Raw genomic sequence first — 27900 nt, 5'->3', positions numbered from 1 at the left:
ACCTTGAGTGACAAGATGAACAAAGCTGATGAAAAGGACGTAAATACTGATAAATTTATTTGAGTCAATGACGATTCAACTGTAAAACAAGTAAGAAAGCTACAGTCGAGTGTACTCGACCCATTTTGAATAAAAGAAGTATTTTTCGCGGTATTTTTCTCAGAATATACCGAATATGTTGCAAAAATAATAAAAACATACCAAATGGTATATTTGCTATATCGATATAGTACCGCATTCAAAATATACCATAGACGGCACAATATGCCAGATTGTCACCCGAAGCAACTAAGACCCCTAGTAAGTATGCGTTTTTGCCATACAAAAGTATTTCTTTAATAACTTCGACAATTTCTATCTGATCGCAACCAAATTTTCAGGAATCATAATTACTATAGTAATTATTGTATACATCAAAATTCGCAATTCTAGCTCTCTCTAAAATTACGCTTGTTATTCGATTTTTTTATTTTCAGGGGCGGAAGTGGGCGTGGCAAAAATTTGAATCAATCTTGATCTGCGTGCAAACATAACAAATGTTGTCGAAAAAAAAGTATAGCTCTATCTCTTATAGTCTCTGAGATCCAGTGTTTCATACGGACAGACTGACAGACGCACATGGCTAGATCGTCTCGGCTGTTGACGGTGATCAAGAATATATATACTTTATAGGGTCGGAGATGCCTCGTTCTAACTGTTACATACATTTCCTACCGGCACAAAGTTATAATACCCTTCTACTCTATGGGTAGCGGGTATAAAAAGCTGAAAAACTAAATTGAATAATCGGTTACAAATAGTAAACCATTTTATAAAACTAAGAATTATTTTTTTGAACTCTTTAATGAAAAGTTTTGACAAACTCGTAAGTTAATTCGAATATGCCAAAAAGTAGCTAACAATGATTACTCTACATCGATTAGTCTAATTTCTTTTCAAAGTATTTTATTTACACGTTACAATTTTAAATTTGCACATATCTGAACATAATTTTGTTATATTCGTATATACTTATATAAAATCAAAGTAAATGGTTACAAGATCGAAGTGTAGTTAGACAATGGCTTCAAATTAAAACAAACTGGTGAATATAAAACTTTGTACAACTTACTAACATGGCAAGTTGGCAAAATTCACTTCAACACAGCGAACATAGTTAAGTCGAATATCTGAATGATATCTTAGGATGTCTCTGGACTGCCATAGAGCAAATCATCCAACTTTAGCTTATTGATCTTATCACCAGCCGGCGCGCCATGCCCAGGCCGTCCCCAAAAGGTTTGGAATGTGTCGAAGTGTTGATTGCAAAGGTCACGGTCCATTTGCTTCGACACGCTGACCGATCGACGCTTCTGCGATATTTGCACATTTAGCTCATGCAGATATCGCATGTCGGCAGCTGTTTGAATCCTGTTGTTATTTGTGGATGTAGGCGATGTCAGCAACGTCGATTTGATTGTTGATGTATTTAGTAGGTCATTCGTTTATATTTCATTTTTGATTGCATTTTATTGAGATTGAGTTTATTTTGTTATTGGATTAGATAAAGCGAACGTTTTATTGCGCGGGAATACATAGAAGATTTGTATTATGATTTGCATATTGGATATTTTCTGCTTAATTGTTTATTTAATTTGGTGTTGTTTTAGTTTGCTCTTTTGGTTGCTATACTTTCACTTGTATAAGAATGGATATTTTATTGCTGAATGAGCCAAAAAAAGTGATAGAGAACCATTAAAAACACAAACACAAATACGCAGTTCATCTCAATTTTACAGATTTTACAATTTTCGCAGAGCAAGCAAATGAGAAACTTTGAGAACTTAAAAAATTTAATTCGAATATTAGAGGCAACGGTATTAGTTTCAATATACATGAGAGTAAGAGCTAATAATTAACAAAAAGAAAACAAAATGCAAGTGCAAAGACGTAAACGTTGTAGATACGTATGATATAGTATTTAGATATGTATATAGTTATGTTGAATATCGATTAAACGGAAAAGACAAGCGCACTCACAAAGACACACAGACTGACTGATGAGCTGATTAACTACTTAAATTATAGATTTGACTGGGATTAGCGGATGTGCAGTGTGAGCCTTTTGAGGCAGCAAGTGGGCGGCGCAGCGGTGGATGTGACGCAGTCGCAACTGCAGCATTGGAACTTGCAATTCAAATTCTTAGGAAGCCGCTTCTTCATTTGACTAATTTTTTTAATGATGTTGATATTCGGCTCTTTGCTGGGCATTGACATTGTCTTGTGCTTATGTGGTGCGTACCTATCATGCGAGGGCGTCCTCTTTGTCACATCCGTGCTGGACAGGCTGATGGGACGGTGTAAGCCACGGCGACGTGCCAGCAAAGGCACCAACTCTACACCTCCACCATCTCCTCCTCGTCCGTTATTAAATGTGCCGGCGTCTGGAGTGGCAGTGCAGTTCCCAGTGTTGCCAGTACAATGGCCACGTGGTGGTCGAGGACACGACTTAATAGGTTTACATTCTTTGGGCGGTGATCCAAGACTACAGTTAGGGGAGGGTCGCTCTGCCCCCGCAGCCACAAGGATCTTTCTGGATGGTTTTATTGGACTGGATGAAGCTAACGATGCGCAGGTGCAAGTGCAGATGTCGCAGCAGCGCTGTGGCTTGGCAGGCTTGCATCCTTTCGATTTGCGAAATGTGTTTTTCTCTGCGGGAGTCACCGGATTATCCTGATCTAACTCTTTCAGCATTTCCTTATTCGTCCAGCCCTGCAAAAGAATCATTGGCAGAAAAGTAATTTTATATACTTCTTGATTTGCATAAGTGTCACTTACAAGCGACTTCATAAACGTATACCCGACTTCTTTTGGACTGCGCCATGGCTTACCACCTGGACCTGCCTTTCCCCACGGGTCCTTACACGTCTAAAGAGCGTAAAGTAATTATAACGTTAAAAATACTACACACAGAGAGAGTAATAGATGTCGCTCACCGGCTTTTCCAACTTCGCTTGCAGTTTCTTTTTTTGGTTGGCTAATTTCTCCTGTAGATGTAAGTGCTCATTCTCGCTATTGTCGACTACCTTATTGAGCATAACTTGTCCCTTGCAAGTCGGAGAAGGCTTATAGCGCAGTTCAATATCCACGTGGCCTTTATTTCGAAATGACATTGAGGGATGCTCTTTTAGTTCGATGTGCAAACTCTCACCATTGGCATTCTGGGCGACGTTGACGACTTTATGGGGATGTTCTCTCTCACAAATAGTGACAGTACTACTTCGAGGGCCACTTTCTTGCAGATGGTGTATAGAATGTGTGTGTGGCAAGCGGCCACCAGCTATTCCAGGTGGAGGTGGACCAGGATGATGGTGACGATGATGATGGTAGGCGGCTATGGGATTTTTGTGACACTTTTTCTGCATGGTAAAATAATCATTGTAGCGGCAAGGTTGTAAGGAATTTATACGATGAGCTGCAGTCTGTAAGTGGAAAAGTGAAAGCTCATTACGTAAACCTAGTAGGATTGCTGTCGAGTATACTCGACTGTGATATACCCGCTATTGTAACCAAAAGCAAATCATTGCAAATACATTGAACAAATCTTAGAATATACAAAAGCTATATTTGATATGTCGAAATACAACTATATTTAAAATATATACCAGATAGTCTACCAAAGAAATAAAGACCCGATAGCTGCAGATTTTTGTCATATAAAATTATTTCTTGAAAAACTTCTAAAATTTTTATCTGATCGAATTACATTTTCAGAAATCATAGAAACTGTAGGTGCTACTGTATGTACCAAATTAGCCATTCGCTTTTGCATCCGAGGAAGAGGGCGAGGCAAAATCTATAACAAACTTTATCTGAGTGCAACAATAACAAGTGTTGGCAAAACAGATCTTTAATAGTTGTTGAGATCTAGGACAGACATAGTTTCATCGCCTTGGCTTTTAAAGCTGACAGAATATATGTACTTTATGTGATCGGAATTGCGACAATTATGTTGGTGCAAAGTTATAAAACCCTTCTACCCAATGGGAAGCGTAAATTAAAAGTTCAATCTCTATATGGAATGCAATGCATATTCTGTAATTGAACTCACAACAGTTGGTGTCGAGTGCAGTCCAACTGCGGTAATGTCCTTTCGTCGTACCTCCACATTGGGTGCTCCACCGCCGGGCTTGCCCCAGGGGCAATGCTGTAGAAACATATCATAGTACTAAAAGAGAAGATGAAATATAGTAGAGGCAGAAAGGTAGTCAATTATGGCATATAGGTTTGTTTTATCGATTTCTTAGTCTGCTCTATATTCGGCTCGCTGAACTCAACTCACTATTAGCAAATATTTAAAAAAAAATTTGCCAGGTCCTCTGCCCGACCCTTCGGAAACAGCTTTTTGCCCGACTACCTCCTTTGTTTGTAGGTTGTTGTTATAGTTGCAATGTACTGCTCTTTGCCTTCCATTCACCTACATATATTTTGAGCTAAAGTCCATCCGTATTCACATTTAACTCACAGGTGCTTGAGTCACGCGAACTGATGTTAGTTGAAGAACTTAATGGATACCCCGACAATGTCATTTCCACAATACTTCCGAAAAGTCAAATTGTCAAATAGTTGGTTGAACTTTTGGGCAAGTAACTTTTTAATACTAGGTCATTGAACCGAAGTCTAGCATGAAAGCATGTCAAAGAGAGTTCAACCGTCCAAATAATTATATATTAAGATTTCTTTTTTAAATTCTCATTTTCGAAACTATTAATTTTATAATTGTAAATTAATCTTAAATTAAAAACGAATCTTAATAAATAAAATATAATTAAAAAATTTTGCATAGCTCTCGATTTTATTATTTTGATGAACCTAACGTTCTTATTTGATAAAACTAGCGAAGTTATGCTCTGTATCTCGTAAATTTCATGTAGTTTTTTCATTATGATAAGCAAATTCGCATACCTGTCACACCAAAAAGTTTGCTATTTATCTACCATAAATGTCAAAAAAAAAAAATTATATTTTAACATATGTATATATTTAAATATCGAAAATTGCATTGACTAATGAGTGTCTCGAGCAGGAATTATTCTCAATTAAGGAAGGCCGTAATATTTCACTTTCCATGAGTGCGACTTTTGTACAAAATTTAAAATTGTCTCTGAAAATGCCGTGCAGTCTGTTCTTCAAAGGTCTCGTTTTAATTATATTTAATTATAATTACGTATTATGCTTTGAATTAGCCGATGAGTGCAAGGAATACTGGTTCAAAGTTATGTAGTCACTATCCTTTATATATTGTATTATTTAATTAGTTTTTTTTTAATCGGTGAGCTAAATATTATATTATTATTATTATTATTATTATTATTATTATATTATATTATATATTATATTGGTCTACTTCAGGATACCCCGTGCTTCTTAGTGTTTTAGAATAATAAGTTTACACATACGTACGTACGTTAATATAAGTTAGTCAAACATATTGGAATGAGCAGGTCATTAACAATTTATTTTCCGTTAATCTGAGTAATGTTTAGTGACAGGGTATATAATGCACTTTAAGTAAGAAATACACAAATTTTGAACTTTTATTCCGAAGAAGAGGTTTGTTGATGATGATCATCAATATTATTTATAATTCATGTTGTGTTCCGTATGTTATACATAGTGCATTTGCCCTAAACTATGAGTAGACTAGATATAATTTATGGAGTGAAAACTATAATTGTTCTGGAAAGTGATTCTTGATGTCTTGGAAACTATAGTTTCAAAAATATTGATATTGATTAAAAAGATAACCAATAAATAAAAAATTAATTGATGATAATTTTTTTTATTATATACCTGAAATAATAATCCAAAATTTTGTTAATTACACGTTCTGTGAGCTTTGATCGAAGACTAAATAATTTATGTTTTAAAACCCACGATCTAAGACCCAGGCGAGCTCATTCTATAAATAATTAAAATCAAACCAAGTGTATTATCGACTAGTTTTGTAGTTATTCCAGCCACTTCACCGACATCCACAAGTTGTTGCGTTATGTTTCATTTATTTATTTACCTCTTGTTTATCCTTCTCCTTGCGAGCACATTCTTCAGCTTTGCGACGTCGCCACATACGCAAGCTTTCCTCAGCATTCTTACGTTCAACGAGACGCTTCTTCTCATCACACCACATCAAGGGATGTTGGATGTGGTCGTGACAGAAAGATCCCATCTCATCACTGGTCGTCATCCTGAGAAAACGGAAGTAGTGACGCGTTCAACAAATCACGCGCAACTGAATTTCTTCAGTTCTAAACCCAAACCATCAACATCCAAGTTGGCCGCCGAATTGGCTGTCATATCCGTGCCAGGCACGGTTTCTGAGTAGCTCAACTTTCGCCTTGTCGTAACTGCTTTGGTTGTCTAGGCAGCGTCGCTTGCCAGCCTGTTATTTATAGTCTAGGTTATGGGTGGTGCTCAGACTGCACAAGGCCCTAACGGTAGAGATGAGTTGACTGCTTATCTGTCCTTGAAGTTGTTTGTTAAGTTAGGCCAGGACTGTATTTAATTTGCCCAACTCTATAGGGTTCGGGCCCTTTAAATATTTCCCCAGTTCGGCACCCCATTTTCTCTAGTTTACTTGTTTTTCCATTCCGTTGAAACAACTCCTGAAACAATGGTTCGATAGTTGAAGGCCTAATTATTCTTGGACATAAAATAAATTTATTTTATTACTCGCTGTGCACATCTTGCATAAATGTGGCACGACTGACCCAATTGCGCAATATTTGTTAGCTTTGTTGCATCAACGTAGTAAGTTACTTAATCTATGTATATTGAACCCTTGTTGGAAGCGTTCCTAACTCAAACTTATCAAAGAAACTTACGTTGTACATCGAAGACTACTTAAACAAGTTGATGTTTGCAAAACTTTTGATTATTTGTGTCAGCTTAAAAACAATTTCAATAAATTCGTTTGTGCTCATGCTAACATTCATCTATAATTACAAACTACAGAGTTTCGCATCCACTAAACATACAAAACCATAAGACTTCATAAGTTAAAAAATTGTATGTGACATCCTGAAAGCAAAAGTTATTTTATAACAAAAAGCTGATCGACTGCGAAATACCCGTTAAAACAATAAATGCACATCAGTATGAAAGTGGAGTATATATGGAGTATGGAATACTAAACAAAACATACTGCCAATGCAATTAACCTACTACACCAGGAGTAAATTTTTTTAATATATAATTATTTCTTGAATAGCTCTAAACATAGAATTTTATTAGATTACAAATACAAAATATAAAGGTCTGTATTATTGAATACACCAAAAAAACGACTTTTTCAAATTTTGATGGCTTTCAAAACCGAACAATGCAACAAACCCATGCTTTGTCTCGGCTGTTGACCCTGATTAAGAATGATGAATGCAGATATTTTAGAGTTTGGTAACAATTTGATTTGAAATCTGATGTAGTTTTAATTTATCAATAGCTCACTCATTTTTGTATTCTTATATCAAAAATAGTATATGTGTATTTATGTGTAATATCCATACACGTATATTAAATTCAATAATTTTATAAATTCATGTTTACCGTACACACGTTCAATTTTGAACTTCGCTTTAGTTAACAAAATTGCGCTTTATTCATCTTTAAATTATAGTACACAGTAATCATTTAATATAATTAGCATTATCAAAAACATATTCCGTATAAGCATAATTAATCCACGGACCAATCTCCCAAGCACCCGAATTGAAGACAAATTTACGACGGACGGTAAGAGCGTCGTTAATTTCCTTACTAACAAATATCATACATATTCAAAAAGTATTTAATATGTATTCTAACTTTTTTTTATTTCTGGATTTAATATCTAATTTCAAATATCGGGCAAAAATACGATAAGTTCTGTTTTGTTACATTGTTCAGCTTCTGTTTTCTCAAGAATATGACATCATACATCATTAATAACGTTTTTAATTTGTAGTTTGCCTTATTTAGTTTAAAGTTTATGTTAATCAAAGGTTGATTAAATTGTCCAAACACAATCATTTTGGCTTCAATTGAATGAACCAATAAAAATATACATAAATAGTCCAATTTACTTATTTTTTTTCGTCTTAATTCATAGAGCTCTTCTCTTTTCTTTGTAGAAATATCGTTTGTTGCATTGACTAATAATCACGTAATGTTGTTTTCTTCTTTAGTGTCTTAAGTTATTTCGAAAAAATGTGTAATCAACAACTTTTACCGCTTCCACTACCATGTGAACATGTACTTATGTATATCCATTTTGAACTTAAAATTTGTAATATTAATCGTTTTCACGTAAGTTAAACTTTACTTGTGGGTATTTCACCTGACAGATGAATTCCATTTTCAGGGATTTCAACATTTTCTTATTAAGATAATTAATTTACATGTGTTTACAAATATAAAAAACATTGCGTATTATCAAATATTACAGTTAAATGTAATGTACAATATTGAATTGAATTTCCCTTCAATGTACATGTACATTTTATGCAATTATTTACAGTGTCGACAACAATGCTTAAAAACTAAATAATAAATTTCTGTTTACCATTTGCTAGTTTTATTTTTTACAAATTTATACTTCGTATTTATCCATTTGTTGACTTAACTAGCATCAAGTATTTTGCCTGACTTAAACTTAATAATAGAGTTTACACATTAATATATGTAATTTGCTCGTCATTCACTATTTAATGCGATTGATTACTAAATCGGCTACAACCTGCAGACCCTTTTGATAGGGAGACTCCGTTAACTCCTGTGCGAGCCGTATCGCCTCGTTGCAGTGTTTTTTTGCCAGAAAACGAGTTTGTTCGAGTCCATGAGACTTGTGCACCAGCTCAAAAGCACGTTCAACATCACCCGGCTCACTGAAGCGACGCATAACCATTGGATTCAGCTCCGGATACTGATATAAAAAATTACAAATATTAATAAAGTATTCTAATGCACACAAAAAAAGTTGGGAAATTTAGCAAGTTTATAAGGAATATCTTTTAGTGGGTGGCATCATAATGTGCCCATTTTTAAAAACAAATATTGCTAGTCCTCACTGTTCTAACACTAACTGCTGCTTAAGACGCTTTGCACGCCCCCAGTAATCGCGTGCTGCATAGTAAATTGCTCGTTGATGTGATTTAGAATCTTGACGTGAAATCGAAATTGCCTTAGAAATCTTCCGCAGTGTACAGTGCCGCCAACGACCGCATGTACATATGATGTCATCTTCATCGAAATCAGCATAAAAAATGCACAGCCGGCAATGCAAACACAAAGATCTGAGCGAACACACACTGAATTTACTATACCAATGCATACATATTTGATAGATATTAGACTTTACCCCAAAGCTGTAATATCAATGAGGAAGTCAAGCCGGGGACTCACCTTTTCACATGCAAAGAGGACGGGCGCCGTGGCCAGGCCCAATTTTAAGTCGGCGGCTGTTGGTTTGCCCATCTGTTCAGTGGACGAGACAAAGTCAAGCATATCGTCTACCAATTGAAAGGCCAGACCAATATTACGTCCATACTGGAACGCCACCTCGGCGACATTATCTTCAGCCTGGGCGATGACAGCAGTCTAGGTATATCAAAATTGCAAAGTTTAGTAGTGAAGAAACAATCGAGCAAAAAAATACAAAAAGCTCTTAAGCTTATTAATTGCAAATTAACAATTGCATTAACATTATTACATCCAATTGCTATTTGCAATTTCAATTGCACGTGGTTACTGGGTCATACTTACAGCCTTCAGTGCATTAGCAATCAGCGAAGCGGTCTTCCTGTATGTCTTTGTCAAATAATGTGCAAAGCGTTCATTTTCGGTTTCCCTTGAGCCGAGCTGCATAAATTCACCTTGAACCAAATCGGTTAAGATCTGTAAATACAGAGAATTAAAATTTGTTATTATGAATATTTTTGTTATTTCACTTTACATTCTCATATCTAACTTATAAGTAAGCTTTTCGTAAGAAGGGCTTAATTGAAGATACAAGGTGGCTTTATTAACGATCAATCACAATAACTTTGATGTTTATAATCCGATCGTAATGACTAAGAAAATGTAAACATAATTCAAATAATATTCTAAACTTAGGATAGAGAGTATACAAATTTTTTTTCCTACCCAAATTAAAATATATAATACTCAGTAAAATTGCCAGAAAACATCATCCCAACGCTTGAACTTTAGTCCTCGCACCTAGTCGACTACAAATTTACTACCTTTTTGAGTTTATAAAAAGTTTGACCAATTATGTGAGGAAGCTTTTTTAATTTACTGAAAACTTTTAATTTTTAAAGTATAAATAATTTACAAATGGAGACTTCAAGAGTCGCGAATGTAACATTCGATCGAATTTACCAAAAATAATTGTGTCAAAAATTAACAATTCCAAAAATGTTCTTTTTACATACTAATGCATTTTATATGAACTATTTTCTTATATAAAAGACAAGCTTCTAGGGATTTGTTATTTTTTTCTTATTTAGTAATAACAAAGTATAGCGATCGTGATAAAAACCGGAAGTTATATATGAAAGTTAGCGAAATGTGGTGCGTAATTTCCAAAACAATACTTTTAAATCATAATAAAATAACATAGTATAAGGGCTGAAGTATTTTATTGTTTTATTTTGCAATATGTATAAAATATATACATACATAGCTAAGCACCGATGGTCAATTTTAATGTACTATAACGGATGAATAAATATATACACATTTCTTTATTTTGACGAAATATGGAACATACATATATATTGCATAACATCCATTATACTACTTTACAATTGGCCATCGATGCTTAGCTTCAATCTTTGTTAGCACTTTAAGCATTTGGCTCGCCCTTCGCTTACTTTTGGATTTTTTTAATAGTTGGCACAAGTCGCATAAGTATTTTCATTCATTCGTTCACTTGACTAATTTCGCAGGTCTTTGTCAAATTTTTAAGCAAACAATTGGCGGAGTAATACTATTTTTTTTGTATCTACACTAAGTTCAATACATATGCGTTTCTTAGTACATTTGCAAAACCTGTGTGGGCGCTGATTTGCTGGAATATCTGGCTTCGTAAACGTAGACACAGTTTTATATAGTTGCTGCTAAAGGAGCCCAAGGCTACAATCACCGCACAGACATCGATACGGTCATAAATATATTTTTGGGCAAGTCCCAATGAATTGTCTTTTTTAATGTGCGTTATTTGCAGTTCGCTTAAGAAGCAAATACTCGCAGTATTTTGATTTTCAATGCTAAACAATTAGCACATGAGCCTTAAATAAACGCGTACCATAATTTAAACAAGTTGACATCAGCAACTCCAATAACAACAAGAGAAAAACTACACCAAAAAGTCGCGAACCTCTGAGACAGCGTTTACAGTATAATGTAAAAGCCAAATGTGACATTTTGTTATGTTTGTCAAATCGTTGCACAAAATATAGTTGAAAGAATAGTCGAGTGGAATTTTAGAAATAATTTGGAATCGAATCGTGTGTGTTACAATTAATTAGTTTAAATAAGTTACAATAAAATACTATACATTTTATGGGTTTTATTTAATAAAACAATCCCCATGATACTGGTTATGCGCATATAGCCATAAATTTCCAATTCAAGCTTCATTTTAAACAATAATTCAATGACTTGATAGCCGTTAAATTTAGTTGAATTTATTCAGGCACGTGTTTTGCATATTAATGCGAAATTCTGATTTCGTAAGTCGTTGTTGATGAAAAAAAATGCAAAACTGTTAACAAACATTCTAACACGTTTCTGCATAGATACAAGTAACTGGTGAATAAAATAAAAACGAAAACAAGTTTCAGCTGTTTTACTTGGATAACATACGAAAAATACAAAAAAAGGGATGTAAATTTGCAAGTTTAGCTTGAAAATGTTGATCCATTTTATGAGGATCACGACTCTCAGATTTACTCATAGGATAAAAACGATAATTGCAGAGTATATGGGGAAGCAGTAGAATGCATAAAAGCATCAATTTATAGTAAAATATTGATCTTAATTTTATATTTTGGAAATTTGTCGCTTGCATAAATTAATAACTAGTTTCAAAGCTGCATATTTTATTATTCAGCCAAGAATCATTCATATATTGATTCAGCAATAATAAAATATAATCAAAAGCTTTCTGATAAAAAAAACAAAAGCATAATACTTAACATATTTTGAATAACTTGAATTTTAACATCAGCGGCGTGACATCCAGACATTCTGTATTCATTTACATATCCAAAAAGATAACAAGTAAGAAAGCTACAGTCGAGTGCACTCGACTGTGAGATACCCGCTACCCATTAAAAGAAATATATTTTGCGGTTTTTTTTCTCAAAATATACCAAATATACTGCAAAAATACTAAAAAAAAATACCGAATGGTATATTTGGTATATAGACATAGTACCGTATTCAAAATATACCATAGACGGCACAATATACCAGATTGTCAGCCAAAGCAACTAAGACCCCTAGTAAGTAGGCGTTTTTGCCCATACAAAAGTATTTCTATAATAACTTCGACAATTTTTATCTGATCGCAACCAAATTTTCAGGAATCATAAATACTATAGTTATTATTGTATATACCAAAATTCGGAACTCTAGCTTTAAAATTACGCTTGTTATTCGATTTTTTTTGATTTGCGGGGGCGGAAGTGGGCGTGGCAAAAATTTGAAACAAACTTGATCTGCGTGCAAACATAACAAATGCTGTCGAAAAAAAATTATAGCTCTATCTCATATAGTCTCTGAGATCTAGGTGTTCATACGGACAGACGGACAGACGGACAGACGGACGGACGGACAGACGGACAGACGGACAGACGGACATGGCTATATCGTCTCGGCTGTTGACGCTGATCAAGAATATATATACTTTATAGGGTCGGAGATGCCTCCTTCTACCTGTTACATACATTTCCTGCCGGCACAAAGTTATAATACCCTTCTACCCTATGGGTAGCGGGTATAATAATTCACATTGTAGATTGTGCATAAGTTTTTTTTTATTGCTATGACTGATTTGAATGTATTTAAATTGTATCGCTTGAGAAATTATGAAAAAATTGTATCAAATTTGAATAAAAATGTGTAAATGTTATAAAAATGCAATCAATTCCCCCTTAATACAATGCCGAAGTGAATTCATATAGTGCAAGTGAATTCGCTTTCAAGGAAAAATAAGAGTAAATGGAAGTTGATTGACCTTACAACTTGATGCCCTTCGCCTTCTGAATTGAGTTTATTCAGGGTTGCAGGAAGTAAAAACAAAGCAGGCTCCCCAACTGATGGTCATTAAAAAGTCAAGCTTTTAGCAATGGATTCGTAGAACACACGCCACTTTCAACATTTAAACATTAACCGTTTATATTTCTAGATATTTATAGAAATATTTATTGTGCTTACACTGTTACTTTGACTTTTTTAAATAAAAAATATACAGCTTGTTATTTGAATATTAGTTCCTCTTATGCATAGTACAAATTAGTAAACATAAACATGCATTCACATGTGCTAGCCACATTATACGCTTCAAAACCAATACTCAAAATATGGTCAGTTCCTAACCAAACATTAACTATAAATATATCATCAGATGCCTTTGACGCGATAATTAGCTTTATTCACTAAGAATGATATGGTAGATCTGATGAATTAAATTTATTCATGAAGACCTCTCCTTAAACCATTATTTAAAACTTTTCTGGGCATTTGAAATCAAAGTTAAATTTTTAACATTAGTATTACAGTACTGGCAGTACATGGAGATTGTGACAAAACACTTGGAAATATATTACTTATTTTTTATGAGTTTTTGTCGTGCATATAAATTATGCTCACCTGACTTAACACAATCGTCACATCATCACTACGCAGACGCGATATCATAATCGATGCAATCGACAAAATGTAATCACCAGCCATCGTGACCTAAAAATGAAGTAATATACATAAAAATTAAAAGTGTTAAAATAAATACTTTATACTTCTATTTCAATAAAATACAGCAAAATAACATTTAAGATTTTTAAAAATTGTGCAAAACTCTTGTAATTTACATTTCAAAAGGCACTAGTACTTTTTTCTCAATTGAGAGATATCCTAGCATAAGCGTGTACTATCTAAATAAGTGATGATAAGTGATCATACCTTTTTGTGATTCCAAAGAGCATTGACACTAGGCTTGCCACGACGAAAGTCAGACTGATCGATCACATCGTCGTGGACTAAACTGGCCGAGTGGACCATTTCAGAGAAGAGAGCTATCTGTCGTTGTTTGTGTACTAATTGGCTGTAAAAAGAAACATGCAATATGTTAAAAACAAATATAAATTATTCAGTTTATATACTGTATGAACTTTTAATATGCCTTTCAATAGAAAGCGTGCAAACATTCACAGATTTCAAAAAAGCTTTCTAATAATTACATTCTGCAACACGACAAAGATTACTCACTGCGATTCGTTGTTCAAATGATAGTTTAACGCCTTCGCCATCAACATGGTCACCATCGGTCGCAGCGCTTTGCCCTGACCATCAAAGTAATAGCAAGCGATTGTGTCCAATTCTGGTTGAGAGGTTCCCGACTGCAGCAACTGCAAAAAATTGACTCATTGAAAACTTGAAGCGTTTGAAATAAATATACTAAAGCAATTAGGTAAGCTAAAGTCGAGTGTGCTCGACTGTGAGATATCTGCTACCCATTTTGAATAAAAGCAAAACAGTGTGGCATTATTCTTAAAATATAGCAAATTAATATACTACCATAAAAGATTCCGAAGAATGTATTTGGTTTATCGATATAGTACTATATTTTAAATATAGTTACCATTAAGTACAAAATATACCAGATTGTCAGCCAAAGCATCTAAAACCCGTAGTAGACCCGATTTTTTCGATCTGCGGGGGCGGGAGTGGACATGGCAAAAATTTTAAGCAAACTTGATCTAAGTGCAAAAATAACAACTGCAGTCGAAAAAATTAGATCTCTCTCCCAGTTTCTGAGATCTAAGTGTTCATACGGACGGACGGACAGGTAAACGGACATTGTCATGAGTATATAAACTTATAGAGCCGGAGACGCCTCCTTCTGTCTGTTACATATATTTCCAGAGGGCATAAAGTTGTAATTCTCTCCTACCCTATAAGTAACGGACATAAATATGTAAAAAAAAAAAAAAAAAAAAAAAAATACGTACAGGGGTGACTGAGTGATACTTAATGTTTAAATAAATAACATCATAAGAGAATCACACTTTTACTTACGTCTCTAACATCGTCGTAGAAATATTTGAGCTCATCGTCGAGAATTATATATGGATCGATTTGTATTTCTCTAACGGGTCCAGCGGGCTGTTGTGTGTGGACGGAACTGTGATTACGATTGTGACTACAAGTGTGTGAGTTGTGCTGCAAATAGAAAGATAAGAACAGGGAATATGATTACCAAATTTTCTTTAAATGTAGCAATTTAGACTTAAGTGTGAAAATTATATGAATTAACAAATGATCGTATAAACGGTTATAACTCCAAAGTGTATAAAACCGTTTCTGAGTCACTTAACAACTTTCAATTGATAGCAACAGCATTAACGAGTTTGATGTGTGTTGCCCCTCGGAAAGCGGCATCTAAAAACTAGGCAACGGTAAGTGGTGGAGTAACATTTTTTGACACTTAAAAGTCGATGGCAGCAGCAAGCTTAATAACCGGAAAATTGCAATGCCGACTCGTTAAGATAATCATAAGCATTAATCGACGCCACTGTTGCGACTCTTGACCTTGACGATTTCAAATCCTTTAGCTGTCAAGAACTACACAATGGAAAATAAGTTTTACACAAAATATTATTAGCATCGCTACTACCATTCAACTGAACTGCAATTAAATTACTTAAGCATCCGATCTAAAAAACTTTGTTTTTAATGGTTCCTTTAGAAGGCAAATGTCTTTTATTAACAAGAATATGGAATAACAACCCAACCACGCCTAAACATATACTTGTTTATTCATATTCGAATTTGGCTGAATTTTATAAAACTTGAGAGAATCTGCATATTCATTCCGACTGACATGCGTTTTAGTTATTTTTGCAAGTAAATATTATCATATATTATTTACAATCAAAGCATGATTACACTATATCTCATTTTATTAGTGTCATGCAAATGTGCACTGTCAACTTACGACTTATCACTACTAGAGAATTCTCCACTGTCTCTAATGTATGTACAGCTTACAGCAGTATGCAGCTTCTCCTTTATAAAATGCGAAATTACGCAAGACTCGCTATTTGACGATTGCTACTCGTAGTATATGATTTCAACGCTTGTCAGTTATGTATTTGTCTCTTGTATTTGTCAGTTTGTTCGACTGTCAATAAAAGCGCTGTGAATGTAAACACGATAACATGTAAATTTTATGTTGCCAACTGTCAACAGAGTGCAAGCGGTGCGCGGCATCCGAACGGAGGCAACTTTTGCAGCCAAAGCCAATTGAGGTGCAAATATTTGTGTTAGGTTACGTGATGCGATAAGCCTGGGCGTGGTTATTACGCATACACATACATATGTACATACGTATACGCATAGACGTCAAACACTCGCACATGGTTGACCCAGTTGAAGCAAATCCTGTAGCATGCTTAAATGACCGAAATCAAGATCGAAATTGAGATCGAGATAGGCAATGCCAACGCCCTTGACGTAGCATCATTTTGAAAACAAGATGTTCGCCGCACGTGTTGACTAACATGACTCGCCAACATCGTCAGTCATGATGTATACATACAAATGTACATATATATGCATGTGCAAACGTATTAATAAATAAATCAATGATGACCATCACCACACCACACCACTGGTCTTTGAATTCAATCAAAAGATTTAGCTGGCATGTAATGACCCAGTTTCGTATTGAATAAGAGTGAACATTAATACGTCAACAAGAGATATAAATATTAAAGTATATTCACATATGTATGCATCTATACTCGCTTTTACACACATATATACATAACATATCCATATACACTTACACATACACATGCATGCCTGGTCAACAACGTTTAGTGGCTTTGCTGTAGAAAGCGATGACCAAGCTCGAAGCTCGTGCGTTGCAAAATCAACGCATCAAAGTTAAAAAGCCAATTAAATTCAACTCGTGAAAACTTTCATTTTCAATATGTGCGTTCAATTGAAATTTGTACTAAGGAAACTCCACCCCCTTCTCACTCACTCAATAGACGCACCTTACAAAAGTGTTAGCTAGTTGTTCATATACAAAATTTAAATTATTTTATTTTTCGATTTGCCTAACGTGCAAAAATGTATTTAATTGCGGCCAATTTTGAGTTCGTATAATACGTTGCTAAATTTATACAATTTGAAATCGTCCTATTGCACCTCTACTCTAATGCTTAGACATCTTAACAGCATAGTAAAAGAATCAAATTACTGAATTCAGTATGTGACGTTTCTACTATGATGCATTTACCTAAGTAAATTTGAAGAGCCATAAATGTGGCACAGTTGAGCTGCTATTGGAACTGTAATTGGTTGAGGTTTTATCTGTTTGATGTTGCATGTCTCGTAAAGAGGAAACAAGCTATTCGTTGCACTTGGCTGCCAACGACGAGCTGAGGACTCTTGCTGATGTCGAGTGATGTTATTATATTTACGTAAGACGAGAAAAACACCAACGCACTAAATCTAGACATGTATGTATGTACATGCAGATATCATGGCGGACTCGATTACTATAAGCTTATTCCAAAATTAATTAAAAATTAAAAGTCGTATGTACATAAGACATGTGCATTAGACTCTTTTGATATAGGAAATACAAAAAATGATTTGTGTTTCAAAATTTAACAAAAGAAATCCCTCAAAATAGGAATAGATACTACTATATTGAATTTGTAAGCTTCAAGAGCAAGAGAGGTAAAAATCATAAGTAATGTGGAAAGCAATTATAAAGTGTAAAAAAAGGTTAGGTAGATATAAAAACTACAAAAGAAATGAGTGTTAACACCTTTCAAGTAGCCAAAAAAAAAAAAAAGTAGTCTACAAACAGAGTGAATGATTGATGTAATTTTAATTGATTGCAGCTATTGAGTGAAGGTCGAAATGATGAACATTTTGCACTTTTGTTTTCAATGTGTATTTATTGCAAAATGTATATTATATTTTAGTTAAATAATAATAATTTTGTAACAAATATATTTTTTACACATTTATTTGATTTATAGTATAGAATGCAAAAGATACATCTGTGTAGATGTCAGCATAAGCTAATGTAAAACTTTCTTACATGCGCAGTCCACTAATTAATGTAAAATTTTAAAATTTAAAAGTAATAAATTATTTACATTTTACTAAAATCATTTAGCAATTCAGTTAACTCAATATATATTACCAAACAATAATTCATTTTGAAAGAATGAATTACAAAATAATTCTGTTCCATTTGGATAAATGTATCTGAAATGTATCTGAGAAATACACATTAATCGTAAAAGACAAAATATAGGAAAAGTTCTCTTTTACAGGACTGGACTGTTATTTTGTTAACTAATGCTAAACCTTCGACCGTTTTCATTTATATTTGTTTTTACGTACATTTTCTAAGTTATTTTAACTTAATTGTTTGCCTTTGAACCGGAAGTAAACATTAATCTTAACTGCATACTATTGGTGAATGATAACTTAAAATATGAATGCAAAAAAAAAACACAGCAGGTGAATATTATAACTTTGTGCTGGAAGGAATCTCCGACCCGAATCTCTGTCTGTCAGTATGAACATCTATCTTCACCGCTTATAATTGTGATTCATTTTGTTTAACATATGCGACCAGCTAAAAATATTATAAGATATTGGAGAATCAATTGTATATATCAAAAAGGCTGCTAAGATACTTTGGTCAGCAATCTGCTTATTTCCTGCTCTAAGGTATATTTTAAATGTGTGAGTTGTATATCGATTTTTATACCCGCTACCCATTGGGTAGAAGGGTATTATAACTTTGACCCGGCAGGAAATGTATGTTACAGGTAGAAGGCATCTCCGACCCTATAAAGTATATATTCTTGATCAGCGTCAACAGCCGAGACGATATAGCCATGTCCGTCTGTCCGTCCGTCTGTATGAAACACTGGATCTCAGAGACTATAAGAGAAAGAGCTATAATTTTTCGACAGCATTTGTTGTTTGCACGCAGATCAAGTTTGTTTAAAAATTTTGCCACGCCCACTTCCGCCCACGCAAATCAAAAAATTCGAATAACAAGGTATATAAACTAATTACTGCAGTAGTTATGATTCCTGAAAATTTGGTTGCCGTCTATGGTATATTTTGAATAGTGTACTATATCGATATACCAAGCATACCATTTGGTGTATTTTTAGTATTTTTAGTATTTTCGGTATATTTTGAAAATGATACCACAATATTTTGCATTTATTAAAAATGAGTCGCGGGTATCTCACAGTCGAGCACACTCAACTGTAACTTTCTTACTTGTTTTTTTTAGAAGTGATCTGGTGAACATTACAATAGGTTTTTAATCCTAGGTTGGTAAGATATTCCAGAAGCAATTTTATAATTCAATTTAGCAGTTTATGCATTACCCAGTTTAACTTGACTAAAGATTACAATTATTTCGTAATTTCATTGTCCTATCGCACAAAATGTCTTAGAACTTGTTCCAAATGTTTTTTTATTACGTCTAGCCGATTTGGAAGACTGGATGGCAAATACTTATAGCAGTGTTGGTCTAACACAAAATGCGGCCTAGAAAGTGTGGATCGTTTAGTGGCGAGCTGCGCTAAAGACATTGGTGGAAGATACAAAACAAAGAGCGAACCGTGAGCGCGAACGCGACACTTTGGACTTTCCCTTTTTTTTCATCATCGACGAACGGCGTCATCGTCGTCGTCAACGTTTTGGACTTTGCTGACATAATCAAAAGGCCGCTTAATTTGTGAAGAGAAGGAAGGAAGCCAGAGCCAGGGTTAGTGTGGAAGGGAAGACAATTGGCAACATAAATTTCATATTTGTGGTATTTTCTCTATTCGATTTTGTTAAGACGACGTAAACATTCGATATGTTGACTTATTCAGAAGAGATTTTAACACGAGTGTTAACATTGCAAACACAGCACACACTGTATGGACACCTTCGCATGAATATGATATGAATTCCATGCGAATATACATATGTAAATACTGCAAATTTCAAGTATGGTATTGTATTCATTGTTCGCTATTAGTTAAAATATCACTCAGAAATTCAAACATTCACATACTTAGGGAATATTTACGACTATTATTGATTTGAATGTTACGGTTTTATACCTATGAAACCTGAAAAGTTTAAGAACACGAACTGATAAATCAAAAATAGACTCAAATAATTTATTTAATATTTAAATGTAATATTTTTATTTGAACGACCAGATTGTTAAAATTGATAGTAAATCAATTCTATGCAATAGAACCATCTTACTCGCAATGAATTTATTCTTCTTGTTTCAAAGTCCATTACTGTAATATTTTGCATATACAGATTCCATGCAAAACTAGTTGTCAAAGTGTACGAGACCAGTCAAATTCAAGTTAATCCTGTAACCAATCGCAATTGCATAAATGCAAAAGAAGAAATACAAAAATAAGTCCGAAATACCAAAAATTCGAAATTCGAAAATCCGAAAATGCGGTTGTCCAGTGTTCAAAATACAAATCTTCATAGTAGATACACAATTATTTTTTGGTTGTTAAAATCAGGAAATCAATGCACTGTGGTAAAATGCCGTTAGTCAATTCATGACAAACAATTAACCAACTTCAAATGTAAATGAAGTGAAATCTTTAGGCCCAATTGCGACAGTCTGGTAATGCGACCAACAACAAAGCGAATGAAAATACTTTAGCATGAAAGAGAAAACGATAAACATATTTAAGATATTACTCCGAGATTCCAAGTATCAAACAAAAACAAACAAAATTAGCATTCCATCTATCCACACCACGGTCATCCAACCAAATAGGGCCAGCAACTAAGACTATCAGCATTGGAAATGATGGAGATCCAATTATATTAAAATAAATGCATATATTTACAAATATATGAAAGTGTAAATAATATAATAAATAATAAATAAATTAATAATTAATATAATAATAAATAATATAATATAATTTGATAATTGTTGATAAAGGCCTCGACTCAGGGTGACTGATCGGCATTGGTCGAAATCTGGGTTTGTCCTCTTAAGACAGCCTCCTCCTCTTCTGACTGTGTGAAGCTGAAAGTGTTGCAGAGACTGGGAGTGAAGCTAGACTGGATGGTTGCGCAACTGTAACTGCTGTTCAAAAAACTGCTGCAAACTTGCTTTTAACAGTTACACGTCGGTGGCGGCGGCGATGCTTCTTTCGCTTTCAAATCGAAATTCAAAAATATTTTTGAGGGAAAACAACGCTGAAATCATTAACAGTTAACAGTTTAGCCGCAAGAGCCGCCAATCAATGCGGCTCGAAAATCACAAAACCAGTTTAGGACAACAACAGTAACAACAACAACGACAACGAAACACATGCGTCTTTGGAATTGGGTCAGCAAGTACGAAACAAAGAAATGAAGCGAAAAAGCCAAGGCGACTACAAGACCAATGCAGGCAGGCACTAACCAATGCGAGCCCAAAGCGACAAAAAACAAAAGAAAAAAAAAAAAAAAAACAGAAAAAATACTCAAGACAGGTGTAAGGCAGGTGAATGAAAGTTGCTGTTACGCTGGCGTCACTCACTACGCAGACACATGCCCTGAATTGAATTAATAATGTCAATCGAAACTGCATATTTAAACTAATTACCATAAACCTTTACCTTTGGCTAAGCTACTTCCGATTCGACAAATCTCTCCGCATTGGCTTCTTCTCCCTTATCCAGATGTAGCTCATGTCATACATTTCTCCCTTTTGATCTTTTATTCCTTTTCCACATTTAATAAATTTTGAATGCAGCCATGGCCACATTTCTTATTTATATATATTTTTCGGACAATTTCCTTTATGAACTCATCCACCATCACAGAGAAAGTCTGACGAGTCTGGCAAGTCAAAAATGCGGATTTGTTGGGGAAGACAATAATTTATGTTAAGGGTCGACTCTACTTATAATATATTATTAAACCAAAGGATTTATTCATAACTAAATCTGATATTATCTAAGAATATGCTATAATTATCGTATTACTCATGAATGTTTGATTGTGAGAAAATAGATCGATAATTTAAGAAACTTTGTCCCCTAACAAATTTGTTGCTTGTATACTTGTTGTTAATTTGATTAGCAGACTGACTGAATTACCTAATATGAAAATGAAAGTTAATGTTAATACAAACTAAATAAAAATAATATTGAAGGCAAACATAACTGAACTAACGCAAAACAAACATAAAGGCACTAAAATCTTTGAAATTTAAATTAGTTTCTCATTTGTAAAGTATAATTCAATAGGGTTAGCATGAAACACGCTAGGCAATGCGTTAAAGAAGATAGCTTCGACTCAAGTCAAATAAAACAACTCTTATTCCAATCGATATATGAAAATGGATACAAAGTACTTATAAAGAGCAAAATATACTCTTATCCACAACTTCAAAACTCTTTGAATCTGTCATCAAATTCACACGCAGCCGTTAAACTCTTCACAAATTTCACGCGCTAGCAATGAAAGTGAAACTATAAATTCAACAAGTGTAACAACAATGCAAAAAACAATCGTCTGTTGCTCGTCGAATTTTGTTACCATTATCACCTCAAAATACTCGATCATGATACCCATCTTAATCAAAATGCAAGCAAATCAGATTGATTTAAGTCTTCCCTCTACTTTCGTGATTAGCATACATATATTTACATACATATGTATATGTATGTCCATCCCTACATGCCCACATACCAAAATAGAGACATAAGGTGTTTGAATACCCAATAGATTTTTGCCCAATGATGTTGACGTCGCTGCCCGTCAAATGAAATGAAGAAGAAAGTCAAGTGAGTTTCGTATACAGATGGGTCTGTTGTTGTTGTGATTGTTGCTGTTGCTGTTGCTGTTGCGGTTGCTGCTGTTGATGCTGTTATTGTTATTGCTACCACTATTGTGAACGATGTATTATTAGTTGGCATTTGTTTTTTTTTATAGTTGGCAGTATTACTGGCGACGTTGTTGCCGTCGCTGCCACCGTCGCCATCGTTGGCGACGAAGTCGGCTTTAGCGTCGCTGTCAGTGCGACGTGCGCTTTCTATTTGCGTTTTTTTTTTTTTTATTTATTTTTTTTTTATAGTTTACCTATGATACGAGTTAAATAGATGAACATATCAGCCTTAGGTATGTGCGGCGCTGAATGAATTATTATTTGGCCTGACAACAATTTTCACAAAACAAATAAAATGCATAAATAATTTTCCGTTCAAGTTCATATATAAAGTTGGACATTTTTCTAATAATTCAGTTCGTTTTATTACATATATATATATATATATATGGTTTTTCCATTGGCATTCATTATCTATGCAAACTTGAATTCCGTAGCCCTAATGCATGTCAAAAGTCTACATAAAAATGTGTGTTTTTATGGCCACTTGACTTTTTGCCTTTTGTCGCCGACATTTGATCTGAATCAAACATTCCAAGATGTTTTACTCTATTCACAAGTATGTATATATTTTCGAAAATATTACTAATTTATGCCAAGACCTTGAAATGGTTAACAAATTATAAAAATATAATTGACTACACTGCATTTTTATAGTCAGTATAAATGTATGGACTAGACCCAAGTCCATGTGCATCAATTTACTAAAACAATTAAAATAAAACTCAAGTTCTCATTCAGGGCCTTCAACAAGCGTGTAACAATTGCATGCAATAAAACAATAAACCGAAAGCAGCATCAATTATGCACTAATTGCATAGTGCTAAATATTTGTTAAGCCTGCATATTCGTACATACATATATTCAAGGTAATTCCAACACAATGTCATCCAAAATGATGAAAACAGGAATCATTTATGCAAACTGAGAGAAATTACTTTTTTATAAATCATTTTTATATGTTTCATATGGGGTAATAACATTTTTGTTTAAAAGCATATCCTTGCAGTACACAAATATAAACTAGAAAATCTTATCGAAGAAACTCAAATTATTATACAAATATGTATACTTTATAGGATAGGCAATGGCTTAACTATAAACTAATATACCATTTTTTTTCTCATTTTCAAAGTCACACAAGAATGTATGTATGTTACAGAAATTCTGGTGGATTTTGGGTGATAATCATTGTGTGCAAAAAATAAAAACATTACAAAACACTACCCTTACTATAAAAGCTACACCTAATTAGGGGCTGTCCATATATTACGTAATCACGTTTTCTGCGATTTTTGACCCTCCCCCCCCCTGGTAATCAAAAGTAATCAATTGATGAACACCCTCCCCCCTAACAATGATTACGTAATCACAAAAAAAGAAAAATATGAAAATTTTTTCTTTTAATCGGTATTTTCAAAGAAGATTCCAGCCAAACTTTAATATTTTTATACCCGCTACCCATAGGGTAGAAGGGTATTATAACTTTGTGCCGGCAGGAAATGTATGTAACAGGTAGAAGGAGGCATCTCCGACCCTATAAAGTATATATATTCTTGATCAGCGTCAACAGTCGAGACGATCTAGCCATGTCCGTCTGTCCGTCTGTGTGTCTGTGTGTCTGTCCGTCTGTCCGTATGAACACCTAGATCTCAGAGACTATAAGAGATAGAGCTATAATTTTTTTTCGACAGCATTTGTTATGTTTGCACGCAGATCAAGTTTGTTTCAAATTTTTGCCACGCCCACCTCCGCCCCCGCAAATCAAAAAAATCGAATAACAAGCGTAATTTTAAAGCTAGAGTTCCGAATTTTGGTAGATATAATAATAACTATAGTAGTTATGATTCCTGAAAATTTGGTTGCAATCAGATAAAAATTGTCGAAGTTATTAAAGAAATACTTTTGTATGGCCAAACGCCTACTTACTAGGGGACTAATTTGCTTTGGCCGACAATCTGGTACATTGTGCCGTCTATGGTATATTTTGAATGCGGTACTATGTCGATATACCAAATATACCATTTGGTATATTTTTAGTATTTTTTGCAGTATATTCGGTATATTTTGAGAAAATACCGCAAAATATATTGCTTTTATTCAAAATGGGTAGCGGGTATCTCACAGTCGAGTACACTCGACTGTAGCTTTCTTACTTGTTATTATTGGAAGTTGTCTTGTCAAAATCTCTTTATATCCGCAGGTATCATCTTCGTCGTCTACATAGCCCTCGTCAAGCCATTCGAGGTCTTCACATCCTTCGTATGACTGAATTACTATATGCCTATAGGCATTCTCCCTATCGCCGTCCAGCCACACGGTAAAGGGGTTTCTTTGATTTCCAATCGAAGCTTACAGCTACATTTATATGAAATATTGCATTCGGTACTTATCGACAGAGTAATCGGCGCTAAACTAATTTTTGAATAAATACATTTAACAACAAAATTTTTATAAAATGATTACGTAATCATTGTCCAAGACCCCTCCCTCCCCATGTAATCAAACATAATCATTTCCTTGACCCCCTCCCACCCCCTAAGTGATTACGTAATATATGGACAGCCCCTTATATTATATTTAAAACATCCCAACTTAGAAAACAAATATATTTAGATAATGAATTCCGTGAAACGGAAAACATGAATGAAAAAAGAAAATACAATAAATAAATGATTACGACGGCTTCCGCCAAAAACAAAAAGCTCAAACATTAGTAACAGCAGCTGCTGCTACACCGACAACATCAACAACAACAAACATGGGGATGTCTGGTTGTTGCTCTTGCTCTGTTGTTGTCTTTAACGTTTTGCCTCTTCATGCTACTTGCACAAAAGCTTTGGACAACAACGACGCCACGCTACAGTCCCAACCAGCAACCAATTTCACTTTCATTTTCTTTTGGCTTGGCAGCGAAATGAAAAGCGAAACAGGCATAGGCAACAAGCAAAGTCACAGTCACTGTCACAGGCAAAGTCACAGTCACTTCGTAGACAGTTAAATGCTTGATCAATTTTATGGTTAGTTAAAAAACAATCATCTTTTCTGATAAATATTGATGCAATAAAATATGCTAAAATGAAATCTATATAAATATTTTCATTGAGTACAAAAATATACTTTTCACGAAAAACAAACGTTTCACCGCTCGATTTGGTATGCAAAACTATCATAATATACACAGACTTGTCGCTTTCTCCGTCATGTATTAACTTACCATTGAGTTCACGTATTCCTGACCAGCATTGAAGCTTAATCGATGCAAGCCATTCGTCCATTGTGTCAACTGAGTATGTTTATTTATGCTGCTTTGCACCGTTGTAACGCGATATCCTTGTAACGGAGATGTAAGGTGAGCAACTGTTCTCAGGCTGCTTAGCTGTCGCTCCATGCTGTTGTTATCCATAAGCAATCGCCCAATGAATTTATGCACTTGTTGGCGACGCGTACCGCACGCGACTCGATAGGAAGTACTTAAGCAGGCCATTTCGTTTGGTTTGATTTGATGTGGTTTGGTTAGTTGGATTGGATTTAATTTGTTTCGATTGAGTTAATTTGTTCGCGCTTTATATTTTTTTTTTAATCTGCTCTTTTTTACAAATTTCTATTATATAAAATTATTAAACTGCCAGCAGCATTATAAATGATTTAAAAGATTTCGTGAACGACAAACATAACGTAAGTGACGAGAAAACAACAAGATCGACACTAATATGGTACACAAATAAAAGCGCACACGAGCCAACTGCAGCAGGACTTCGAATTCAAACGACGAGACAAAAAAGTTTGAGGCACGTTAAGCGCTTTGCTTGTGCTCGCCTTCAGACGCTTCAAGTAAGTGTTTTGCTCTTTCGTGCTTTACCTTTACCTGTCTGTGCCGTGCGCGTCGATCATCGGTCGCTGCGTGTGCGCTGATGCGTCGTCGCCTCTTCAACTCGCGTGGTGAGTTTACCGTCGTGTGTTGGAATACGAAAGCCTGCCGAAGACAAGTGCCGAGTGCATTGAGCTTGACGTTAGCTTGAAGACGAAATTGCTGTTGATGTCGTGGAAGCTAGCAAGCAACGAGTAGTTTTGACAATATCACCAAGTGCATATCCGTTTCACAGTCCACATGCACTGCACTCCGTTTTCTAACTCTAATATTATTTGACTGTCATCTATGAGATGTTTGTTTAATCGCATGAATCTTCATGTTTCATGACAATCAAAACACAGTAAATTGTTTTTTCTGATACTTTTTGTTTTTCATATAAAGATTTTTACCGTGCTTTTTTACAATATTTAATTAAGCACGGTCCCATAAAGTTTGTTTTGACGTAACATTGCAAAAACAGCTGTGTAGGCTGCTAGTAAGGGTGACCACAAATTGTATGTAAAAATACCAAAAAAATGTTCATACCTGGTTACTCTCTATTAAGTATTTGTTTTTGTCAAGAATTTCAGCTTTTTTCATAATTTTATAAATCAAAATGTGACTGTTTCTAATTTTTCCAATCCAGTTTTTCAAAAATAAAATTGAGAATTCATACTTTTTAATATTGTAATCGCAACATATAAGCGAATAATCACAATATACCTAAATTCAAAATTCGTGGTATTATAGAGTATTTTTATACTAAAATTTGTGCTTTATGTCACAATACACAATAACTGACTATTTTGTTTCAATTAACGATTTAATTTTATTGAAA

At 34.4% G+C, this 27900-nt stretch overlaps 3 protein-coding genes across 4 annotated transcripts; all 3 read right to left on the bottom strand.

Annotated features, from left to right (window-relative positions):
- Positions 1-1070: 1070 nt before the first annotated feature.
- LOC117574836 (uncharacterized) lies at positions 1071-1397 on the bottom strand. The gene has a single exon (XM_034258822.2). It carries the CDS (start codon positions 1389-1391, stop codon positions 1182-1184), a length of 210 nt encoding a protein of 69 aa, XP_034114713.1. The 5' UTR covers positions 1392-1397; the 3' UTR covers positions 1071-1181.
- Positions 1398-2076: 679 nt separating this feature from the next.
- Positions 2077-6226, bottom strand: LOC117574837 (uncharacterized). The gene is made up of 6 exons (XM_034258823.2): positions 6053-6226; positions 4091-4207; positions 3191-3461; positions 2976-3133; positions 2818-2907; positions 2077-2751 (listed from the first exon to the last, which is right to left on the bottom strand). Exons 1-6 carry the CDS (start codon positions 6224-6226, stop codon positions 2080-2082), a joined length of 1482 nt encoding a protein of 493 aa, XP_034114714.1. The 3' UTR covers positions 2077-2079.
- A 1095-nt stretch (positions 6227-7321) lies between these two features.
- Positions 7322-27428, bottom strand: LOC117574742 (all trans-polyprenyl-diphosphate synthase PDSS1). 2 transcript variants are annotated; one of them, XM_034258678.2, is made up of 8 exons: positions 26427-27425; positions 15319-15462; positions 14509-14648; positions 14203-14344; positions 13894-13983; positions 9778-9909; positions 9418-9612; positions 7322-8938 (listed from the first exon to the last, which is right to left on the bottom strand). In XM_034258678.2, exons 1-8 carry the CDS (start codon positions 26694-26696, stop codon positions 8717-8719), a joined length of 1335 nt encoding a protein of 444 aa, XP_034114569.1. In that variant the 5' UTR covers positions 26697-27425; the 3' UTR covers positions 7322-8716. The 2 variants fall into 2 exon arrangements, with proteins under 2 accessions (XP_034114569.1, XP_034114570.1); XM_034258679.2 differs by lacking the exon at positions 7322-8938 and adding an exon at positions 9067-9308 and having other exon boundaries at positions 26427-27428.
- Positions 27429-27900: the final 472 nt, after the last annotated feature.

Source organism: Drosophila albomicans, chromosome 2R, assembly GCF_009650485.2.
Source record: "Drosophila albomicans strain 15112-1751.03 chromosome 2R, ASM965048v2, whole genome shotgun sequence".
NCBI classification, from domain to species: domain Eukaryota; kingdom Metazoa; phylum Arthropoda; class Insecta; order Diptera; family Drosophilidae; genus Drosophila; species Drosophila albomicans.
Note: the sequence above shows the minus strand (reverse complement) of the source record. Positions and strands in the feature narration are given on the sequence as shown.

What these genes read in the sequence shown, in the direction of transcription:
- LOC117574836 (XM_034258822.2), bottom strand. Translation starts at nt 1,391, where the DNA reads ATGCGATATCTGCATGAGCTAAATGTGCAAATATCGCAGAAGCGTCGA.
- LOC117574837 (XM_034258823.2), bottom strand. Translation starts at nt 6,226, where the DNA reads ATGACGACCAGTGATGAGATGGGATCTTTCTGTCACGACCACATCCAA. An exon ending in TGCACTCGACACCAACTGTT is followed by an intron (nt 3,462 to 4,090) that starts GTGAGTTCAATT and finishes TTCCACTTACAG; the next exon opens with ACTGCAGCTCATCGTATAAA. An exon ending in ATACGTTTATGAAGTCGCTT is followed by an intron (nt 2,752 to 2,817) that starts GTAAGTGACACT and finishes ATTCTTTTGCAG; the next exon opens with GGCTGGACGAATAAGGAAAT.
- LOC117574742 (XM_034258678.2), bottom strand. Translation starts at nt 26,696, where the DNA reads ATGGCCTGCTTAAGTACTTCCTATCGAGTCGCGTGCGGTACGCGTCGC. An exon ending in TCTACGACGATGTTAGAGAC is followed by an intron (nt 14,649 to 15,318) that starts GTAAGTAAAAGT and finishes AATTTTTTGCAG; the next exon opens with TTGCTGCAGTCGGGAACCTC. An exon ending in TGACGATTGTGTTAAGTCAG is followed by an intron (nt 9,910 to 13,893) that starts GTGAGCATAATT and finishes CTGTATTTACAG; the next exon opens with ATCTTAACCGATTTGGTTCA.